Source organism: Chiloscyllium punctatum, chromosome 25 (genome assembly GCF_047496795.1).
Source record: "Chiloscyllium punctatum isolate Juve2018m chromosome 25, sChiPun1.3, whole genome shotgun sequence".
Classification (NCBI taxonomy): domain Eukaryota; kingdom Metazoa; phylum Chordata; class Chondrichthyes; order Orectolobiformes; family Hemiscylliidae; genus Chiloscyllium; species Chiloscyllium punctatum.
The window spans coordinates 22,199,772-22,209,963 of NC_092763.1; the positions used below are offsets into that span (position 1 = coordinate 22,199,772).

The window sequence follows — 10,192 nt, forward strand, 5'->3', positions numbered from 1 at the left end:
CCACTTTGTACGAAGCCTTTTTTCTTGGAATTAATTTCAAAATGTTGTTGATCCATACAGATAAAGAGACTAAACATATACTATTAGCTTAACAATATGGTTTTTAACTTCATACATTATACTCAGCTTTGTTCCTCACCAACCCCAAGAACTCCCTCATTCTTCTGATAGCCTGCATGAGATTCACTTCTGGAGGGCACTCAAAAGAATGCCACCGTCCTCTGATAACTATTTAATTTGCCTTGATTCGAATTCTCAGAAATAAGACTTAAATTTACTGCCTCTTGACTGTAGATACATTTGTTTTCCAAATTCTTCCAAGTTAATCTGCTGAGTGTTTTCTTACATCACAAGTTTCAGTGAAGACCACTGTAGTATCTTCATTACGCCACTTCTAAATGATTCAGTTATTCCCACTGCTGGGAACCCCTGCAAATGATGAAATTCATGACTGTAGAGCTCGGTAAAAAAGATTAAAAATCATATATATTTATTTTTGTTACTTAATTTGTGATGTGTGCAGCTGAATTTGTGATTTTGCAGATAAAGAATTTACTGCATGTTATTAATGCTAGGTTAAAGGAAGAGGCTTACAATGTAACAGGACTTCGTTTCAAGAGGATTTTAGAAAATAAAGGATGACCAAGTAAATGATGATGAAAGAGAAGTGTGAATGAAAATCAACAGGAGGTATGAAAACATTTGTTAGATCTTGCGCAAAAAACAAGCGAGCAGTTAGCCAAAGGTAAATACAGTTTCTGAGAGACAAAGACAGGACAAATTGTAATTGTAAAGGCAGAGCTATTCACATTTTCATCGTGGAAGAAAGAAAAACATTTCTTAGACAATGGCAAGCTCAGGGTCGAGTGAAATGATGAACTTTGGATATTAGTCAATAAACAGTATTTTGGACTTAAAAAGATAAATCTCCTGAACTGAGGGCCTCTTGTGGCACAGTCATAGCATTCCTACCAATCAGCCAGAATATCTTGTTCAACTCCAAACTGCCCTGGCAGTATCCAAATTAATTAAAATAACAGTCCCCAAAACCTGATTACCCACATCCTCAGGTTTTTTAAAAGACAATTTCAGAAGTAGTGAATGCATTGGTTTTAAACTTCCAGAACTGTTTAGATTCTAGACTAGTTTATTTAGATTGGAAGTTAGTAAATGTAGCCTCAGTATTCAAGAAAGCAAGGTTAAAAAACACAGGCAACTTTTATCCAGTAAATTTGAAATTAGAGAGGAAAATACTAAATTCTATTGGGACACCACAGCACTTGAAATCAAAACATGGCTGAAAATCAACATGCCTCAATGAAAGAAAAACTATGGATAACTGCTGGGGTAAATTTATCACTTGGATAGAGGAACTGCTAACCAAAGAAAGAGAGTTGGAATAAACAGGTCTTTTCCTGGTTGCCAAGATGTAACTAGTTAGGTGCCATCCTGGAAATGTACTTCTTATCCTAACTCTTCTTTTAGTTTACCAATCCTCTATCCATGCTATAAAACTACCTGCAATATCAAGTGCTCATCTTATTAAGTAGCCTAAAGTGTTCTGGATGTAGGTTTGCTCGCTGAGCTGGAAGGTTCATTTTCAGACATTTCGTCACCATACTAGGAAACAACTTCAGTGAGCCTCCAAATGAAGCATTGGTGGTGGAGCCCACTTTCTGTTTTTATGTTTGAGTTTCCTTGGTGGCATCATTTCCTATGGTGATATCATTTCCTGTTCTTTTTCTCACAGGGTGGTAAATGGGATCCAAGTCAACATATTTGTTGATAGAGTTCTGGTTGGAATGCCATGCTTCTAGGAATTCTGTCTCTCTCTGTTTGGCTTGTCCAAGGATGGATGTGTTGTTCTAGTCGAAGTGGTGCCCTTCCTCATCCGTATGTAAGGATACTAGTGAGAGGGTCATGTCATGTTGTAGTCAGTTGATGTCCATGCATATTTGTCCAAAATAATGTTTGTTGCAGTTCTTGCAAGGTATTTTTTAGATGTGATTAGTTTTGCTTGTCGTCTGTATAGGGTCTTTCAAGTTCATTAGCTACAAATCTTCTCAAAACTCGCTAGCCTAAAGTATAATACCTCACCAAATGCCTTCTGAAATTCAAAAATATTACATCCACTGCTTCTCCTTTATCTATCCTATTTGTTACCTCCTCAAATAATGCAATCTTGGGAGAGACTACAAATTCCTTCAGCTGGGGAAAATAAAATGTTCTTCAACTCCATCCCAAATATTACTCAGGCACTGACTATTCCATCAATGTGGTTACTCCATTCCAAATAGTGGAATCTCTTCTATCCCAGTATCCTTCTCATCCCCAAAATCTTCTCTTTATTCAACCTCCAGTGGTCAGACCTTCAGTTCTCACTCAGGAAATGCCATTCTAAGTCCTCCAACTCAACTTCAAAATAGAACATAGAACAATACAGCACAGAACAGGCCCTTTGGCCTACGATGTTGTGCCGAACACTTGTCCACGTACCTATCCAATTGCCGCTTAAAGGTCGCCAATGGTTCTGACTCTGCCATTCCCACAAGCAGCGCATTCCATGCCCCCACCACTCTCTGGGTAAAGAACCTACCCCTGACATCCCCGCTATACCTTCCACCCTTCACCTTAAATTTATGTCTCCTTGTAACACTCTGTTGTACCCGGGGAAAAAGTCTCTGTCTACTCTATCTATTCCTCTGATCGTCTTATAAACCTCTATCAAGTCACCCCTCATCCTTCGCCGTTCCAATGAGAAAAGGCCTAGCACTCTCAACCTATCCTCATACGACCTATTCTCCATTCCAGGCAACATCCTGGTAAATCTCCTCTGCACCCTCTCCAAAGCTTCCACATCTTTCCTAAAGTGAGGCGACAAGAACTGCACACAGTACTCCAAATGTGGCCTAACCAAGGTCCTGTACAGCTGCAACATCACCTCACGACTCTTGAATTCAATCCCTCTGCTAATGAACGCGAATACACCATAGGCCTTCTTACAAGCTCTATCCACCTGAGTGGCAACTTTCAAAGATCTATGAACATAGACCCCAAGATCCCTCTGCTCCTCCACCTTACAAAGAACCCTACCATTAACCCTGTATTCCGCATTCTTATTTGTCCTTCCAAAATGGACAACTTCACACTTGACAGGGTTGAACTCCATCTGCCACTCCTCAGCTCAGCTCTGCATCATATCTAAGTCTCTTTGCAGCCTCCTCACTATCCACAACTCCACCAATCTTTGTATCATCTGCAAATTTACCGACCCACCCTTCGACTCCCTCTTCCAAGTCACTAATAAAAATTACAAACAGCAGAGGACCCAGAACTGATCCCTGCAGAACTCCAATTGTAACTGGGCTCCAGGCTGAATACTCTCTGTGCCAAAGCCTTTGAATACCCCTGTAAATCTCTCCACTTTGATTTCAGCCACCTTTCTCTCTCATTTCCTCCACTGAAATACCTATTGATTTTACTGGTCAGAATTTCTTTACAAATGTGAGTAACATTTTCCTGCAGTTTAATGTGATCATATCTGCTTTATGCAGTGCCTTGTACAACCTCAGGGTATCCCAAACAAAGATGATTTCCTGCATGTTCAGCTGAAAGGAACATGCATCTTCTTTTCTTTGGCTGGATCTACATGACAGAACCTAAAAGATGTCAGCTAAATTTGATTGTCTAATACACATTCATCTTGTAATTTCATGGAAATTAAGTAACTGCATGCAAGGAGACATGCAAACATATGGAATTGCATATAAAACAGTTGGCTTAAGCCTGCTTTGCCATTCAGTAAGATCACGGTTGATTTGTTTGTGTTGAAGTCCACAATTTCATCTATCTCCAATAACCTTGGACTCCCCGGCTAAGATAACCTTGCTCCTGACTTACAAATATTCAATGACTCTACCTCCACTGTCTTCAAAGACAGACAGAGATCCCAGGTCTCACAAACCTCAAAAAAAAATCTGTCCTGAAAGGGTGACCCTTACTTTTAAAAGTGTTTTGGACTGATCTACAAGAGAAAACATACTTTTCACATCTACCTTATCAAAATCAAGTCACTCTTCTAAATTCAATGGAAATTAACTCAGCCTGTCCAACCTATCCTCATAAAACAGTCTGCTCATTCCACATATCAATCCAGTACATGTCCTCTGAAAAGGTTCCAAAACATTTGCATCCTTTGTTCCATAAAGAGACCAAAACTGCACAATATTTGAAATGGTGGCCTCAATAATGCTCTGCATAAACAAAGCAATGGAATAGAATTTCAAACTAGAATTCTTAAGTTGACAGCATGGTCAGGCAGAGCAAAAACTAAATCACAACAACTTGCAGCTCCCAATAGTACAAGCTCGCAATCTAAATATAAATCTCAAAAGAGAATTGTGAAGGCTAGGATTGAAGGTACTGATTTAGGCCTTAGAAATTCCTGTATCATTATCCTATCTATCCCTGTGCATGTCAAGAAATGTCCATCTTCTGCAGAGTTCTTGCTTCCTGAGCACAATTCTCAGACTGAAGGGCTAAAAACGTTAAGCTTGAATAATGTGTATAACGTAAAGTCACTGAAATGGAAAGGGAATATCTGACATTGTTAAAATAGACTCTTCCATCATATCAGCTAGGAACAAAAGCTCCCTGAATTAAGGTCAAATTATCACAATTACTAAAATATGTTACTTTCAAAAACAAGGAAGAGAAATTCAATTGTTGTCACCGTAAAGTTCTCTTCCTAAGTTGTTGATGGAGTACAATACCATCCCCACATGATGAGGAGGTGCCAGTGTGATTAAAGACTTAACAGCCATCTTGGTTTGTTTGTCTTTTACTTATAAATTCTGTGTCTTATGTATCCTACCCCACGAGATACCTGACAAAGGAGCAGCGCTCTGAAAGCCTGTACTTTCAAATAAACGTGTTGGACTATAACCAGGTGTTGTAGGACTTTTTTTAAACTATGTCCAGATAGAGTGACAACTCTACAATTCAAGACCATATGATACACTTCTGGAGCAACTGGGACTCGAACTGGAGCCTTCTGGCCCAGTGGCAAGGACACAGCCCTTAAAGACAGTACCTTTTGCCTATCCTTAAATGCTCAGAGGTCAGTTAAGAGTCAACCACATTGTCAAGGGTCTGAACTCAATGAAGGCCGGACCAGGTAGAATGTCAGATTTCCTTCCCTGTTAGTGAAATAAATACCCGAAATTAGCTGAAATTCCTCATATTTACTAAAGCACTTCAAGTATAGAAACCATGTATTTTGTGCAGCATACAAGTCCAAGCAGTATTCGGCTGTAAATCTATACTTGACAGCAAGAAATCAATACGAAGAGCTTCTAATCCAGTTTGTTATCAAGTGCCTCTCCAAAATACATGCATTTTGCCTGCTAAGACAACTTCAACTACTGCTACAGTAACAAACAAAACATCAGGCTGACACTCAAAATTTAAGTAGTGATGAAACTCCGAAAAGGCAGCAGTAGACAATCAAATTATTGACCCATACCACAATTCAAATCAATTTACAAAACAGAGAAGGTTAATGGGTTGCATGATACCTACATAGGGGAGGGGGGGGGGAGGGGGGGGGGGAGGGGGGGGGGAGGGGGGGGGGGAGGGGGGGGGGGGGGGGGGGGGGGGGGGAGGGGGAAGGGGGAGCGAGCGAGGGGAGGGGAGGGAAGAGGGTTGGGGGGGGAAGGGAAGAGGGTTGGGGGGGGAAGGGAAGAGGGTTGGGGGGGGAAGGGAAGAGGGTTGGGGGGGGAAGGGAAGAGGGTTGGGGGGGGAGGGGAAGAGGGTTGGGGGGGGGAGGGGAAGAGGGTTGGGGGGGGGAGGGGAAGAGGGTTGGGGGGGGGAGGGGAAGAGGGTTGGGGGGGGGAGGGGAAGAGGGTTGGGGGGGGGAGGGGAAGAGGGTTGGGGGGGGAGGGGAAGAGGGTTGGGGGGGGAGGGGAAGAGGGTTGGGGGGGGAGGGGAAGAGGGTTGGGGGGGGAGGGGAAGAGGGTTGGGGGGGGAGGGGAAGAGGGTTGGGGGGGGAGGGGAAGAGGGTTGGGGGGGGAGGGGAAGAGGGTTGGGGGGGGAGGGGAAGAGGGTTGGGGGGGGAGGGGAAGAGGGTTGGGGGGGGGAGGGGAAGAGGGTTGGGGGGGAGGGGAAGAGGGTTGGGGGGGGGAAGAGGGTTGGGGGGGGGAAGAGGGTTGGGGGGGGGAAGAGGGTTGGGGGGGGGAAGAGGGTTGGGGGGGGGAAGAGGGTTGGGGGGGGGAAGAGGGTTGGGGGGGGAAGAGGGTTGGGGGGGGGAAGAGGGTTGGGGGGGGGAAGAGGGTTGGGGGGGGGAAGAGGGTTGGGGGGGGAAGAGGGTTGGGGGGGGGAAGAGGGTTGGGGGGGGGAAGAGGGTTGGGGGGGGAAGAGGGTTGGGGGGGGGAAAGAGGGTTGGGGGGGGGAAGAGGGTTGGGGGGGGGAAGAGGGTTGGGGGGGGGAAGAGGGTTGGGGGGGGAAGAGGGTGGGGGGGGGAGATGTGGGGGGTGGGGGGGGGAGATGTGGGGGGTGGGGGGGGAGATGTGGGGATGGGGGGGAGATGTGGGGGGTGGGGGGGGAGATGTGGGGGGTGGGGGGGGAGATGTGGGGGGTGGGGGGGGGAGATGTGGGGGGTGGGGGGGGAGATGTGGGGGGTGGGGGGGGAGATGTGGGGATGGGGGGGGAGATGTGGGGGGTGGGGGGGGAGATGTGGGGGGTGGGGGGGAGATGTGGGGGGTGGGGGGGGGGGGGGGGAGATGTGGGGGGTGGGGGGGGAGATGTGGGGGGTGGGGGGGGGAGATGTGGGGGGTGGGGGGGGAGATGTGGGGGGTGGGGGGGGAGATGTGGGGGGTGGGGGGGGAGATGTGGGGGGTGGGGGGGGAGATGTGGGGGGTGGGGGGGGAGATGTGGGGGGTGGGGGGGGAGATGTGGGGGGTGGGGGGGGAGATGTGGGGGGTGGGGGGGGAGATGTGGGGGGTGGGGGGGGAGATGTGGGGGGTGGGGGGGGAGATGTGGGGGGTGGGGGGGGAGATGTGGGGGGTGGGGGGGGGAGATGTGGGGGGTGGGGGGGGGGAGATGTGGGGGGTGGGGGGGGAGATGTGGGGGGTGGGGGGGGAGATGTGGGGGGTGGGGGGGGGAGATGTGGGGGGTGGGGGGGGGGAGATGTGGGGGGTGGGGGGGGGAGAGATGTGGGGGGGGGAGAGATGTGGGGGGTGGGGGGGGAGAGATGTGGGGGGTGGGGGGGGAGAGATGTGGGGGGTGGGGGGGAGAGATGTGGGGGGTGGGGGGGGGAGAGATGGGGGGGGGGAGAGATGTGGGGGGTGGGGGGGGAGATGTGGGGGGTGGGGGGGGAGATGTGGGGGGTGGGGGGGGAGATGTGGGGGGGGGATGTGGGTTTGGGAGTGGGGGGGATGTGGGTTTGGGAGTGGGGGGGGATGTGGGTTTGGGAGTGGGGGGGGATGTGGGCTTGGGAGTGGGGGGGGATGTGGGTGTGGGGGTGGGGGGGATGTGGGTGTGGGGGTGGGGGGGATGTGGGGGTGGGGGTGGGGGGGATGTGGGGGTGGGGGGGATGTGGGTGGGGTGGGGGGTGGGGGGTGTGGTGGGTGTGGGATGTGGTGGGTGTGGGTTTGGGGGTTGTGGGTTGTGTGGGTGGGGGGTGTGGGTTGGGGGGGATGCGGTGGGTGTGAGTTTGGGGATGTTAGGGGTGTGGGTGTGTGTGGGTGTGTGGGTGTGTGGGTGTGGGGAGTGTGGGGAGTGTGGGTGTGGGGAGTGTGGGTGTGGGGAGTGTGGGTGTGGGGAGTGTGGGGAGTGGTGGGTGTGGGGAGTGGTGGGTGTGGGGAGTGGTGGGTGTGGGGAGTGGTGGGGGGTGGGGAGTGGTGGGGGGTGGTGGGGGGTGGGGAGTGGTGGGGGGTGGGGTGTGGGGAGGTTGTGTTTGCGGACAGTGGGACTGGAGACGACGTTTATGGGGTGGTGAGTATCAGAGATTACAGCGAGTCGGCAGAGGCGGTTCCTCAGGCTGGGGTTAGACGCCCAGTGGGACCGGGAACTGTCCCAGGTCGGGCTGGGCCTCCCCTCCCTCAGGCTCTAACACTTGCTACTTACGCGGCCGGAGATGGCACCGACTGGACGTCTTCCGCCGCATCGTAAAACTCTTCAGCGTCACTAGTATCGGACGCCATTTACATGAGACAGAGCAGTTTTGTCCAACCGGCCCCGTGCTCGAGCCACTGGCTCGGGACAGCAGGAGCGAGACCTGAGTCGGAGACAGGCGAGGCCTGGAGCATGCGCACTACCCACCACTGCTGCCAGCCCCCAGCATACGCAGGACTCGCGGCCGTGGCGGGGAGGGAGCATGCGCAGACCTAGCTCCCGAGGGTGGGCATGCGCTTAGCTTGTTGGGATTTTGGAGGGTGGTTTGACCCTGCTGGGCTGTAAGAGCGGGTGGGGGGTGTTGTTGACCCTGCTGGGCTGCGGGGGGGGGGGGAAGAGTGCTGGTGACCCTGCTGGGCTGTGGAAGCTGGTGGAGGGTGATGTTGACCCTGCTGGGCTGTGGGAGTGGGTGGGGGACGCTGTTAACCAGGTAAGGCTGTGGGAATGGTGTACTCTTGTCCCGACTGTGTTGTGTGAGCAGACCTCTCTTTTTCCAAAATAACACTCATACAGTTGGTTTCCAATTGCTTACTGTTAATCAAAGGGCAATCCAGAGACCCTGTGTGGAAAGTTAACTGATCCATATGAGCTTCAGGAAGAATGCCCATATCTTTGGCAGAAGAGAGAATTGGTCTTATTGAGTAGAGTGATTTTATTACCTGATAATAATAGCTATTTACACTGTATCTGTGTTTCATAACAGTAATTACACATTGCTGTTAGCTACTGTGGAACTGGACACTCAGAATGTGTTGGGTCCTCCCAGTAGCACTCCTTTATATCATGTTGGGTGGAGTTTATCTTGTGATGTTAGTTAACCCTTTCAGCTATAGTAAGTTGACGGTTTGATTTTGGGGATCTGATATGCAGTCATACAACACGGAAACAGACCTTTCATCCTTGTTGACCAAATTAAACTAGTCCCATTTGCTTACATTTGGTTCATATTCCTTCAAAACTTTCCTATTCGTGTACCTGTCCAAACATCTTTTAAATGTTGTAACTGTATCCGTATCTATCACTTCCTCTGGCAGTTCATTCCACATACTTTGTGAGAAAGTGGCCACTCGTGTTTTTTCTCTTTCTCTTCTCACCTTAAAATTATGCTCTCTAGTTTTGAATTCTCCTATCCTAGGGATAAGACCTTTGCTATTCACCTTATCTATGCCCCTCATGATTTTATAAACCTCTACAAGGTACCTATTGTGCCCCACACTATCCAGCCTCACCTTATAACTCAAAACCTCTCGTACTGGTGGCATCCTTGTATATCTCTATTGTACCCTCTCCAATTTAACAATATCCTTCATAGAGCAGGGCAACCAGAACTGTACACAGTATTCCAAAAGTCCTTACCAAAGTCCTGTACAACAGCAGCATGACATCCCAAGAATAGAGTAGATGGAGTGAGGTGCAGGTAAACCGCTGCTTCATCTGGAAAGTGTGTCTCGGGCCTTGGATAGTAAGGAGAGAGGAAATAAATTGGTGTTACACCTTCCGCAATTGGAAAGGAAGATTACCATTCGAGTGTGCACAATCCCAGTTGAAGGCTGACAGAGGAGGGAAGGGGAAAGTTGTCTGGTGGTAGCATACCATTGAAGGTGACAGAAGTGGTAGCTAATGATCCTTTGAATGAGAATGTTGCGAGATCGTATTAACATATCCAGAATTAACATCAGCTGGGATCAGTTTAGCAGAGTAGTCCAGGAAATGGCTGATGAAATTCAACGTGAGCAAATGCAAGGTCTTGCATTTTGGAAAAAAGAATACAGATTAGATTAGATTACTTACAGTGTGGAAACAGGCCCTTCGGCCCAACAAGTCCACACCGCCCCGCTGAAGCGCAACCCACCCATACCCCTACATCTGCCCCATACCTAACACTACGGACAATTTAGCATAGCCAATTCACCTGCCCTGCACATCTTTGGAATGTGGGAGGAAACCGGAGCACCCGGAGGAAACCCACGCAGACACGGGGAGAATGTGCAAACTCCACACAGTCAGTCGCCTGAGGCGG

At 49.3% G+C, this 10,192-nt stretch overlaps 1 protein-coding gene across 1 annotated transcript in view; it reads right to left on the minus strand.

The window, feature by feature from the left end:
- wdr44 (WD repeat domain 44) overlaps positions 1-8,315 on the minus strand; it is a 67,765-nt gene extending 59,450 nt beyond the window's left edge. Inside the window, exon 1 of the mRNA XM_072594807.1 lies at positions 8,125-8,315. Within this exon, the coding sequence (XP_072450908.1) occupies positions 8,125-8,201 (77 nt within the window). The 5' untranslated portion in view covers positions 8,202-8,315. The remainder of the gene's footprint in view (positions 1-8,124) is intronic.
- Positions 8,316-10,192: the final 1,877 nt, after the last annotated feature.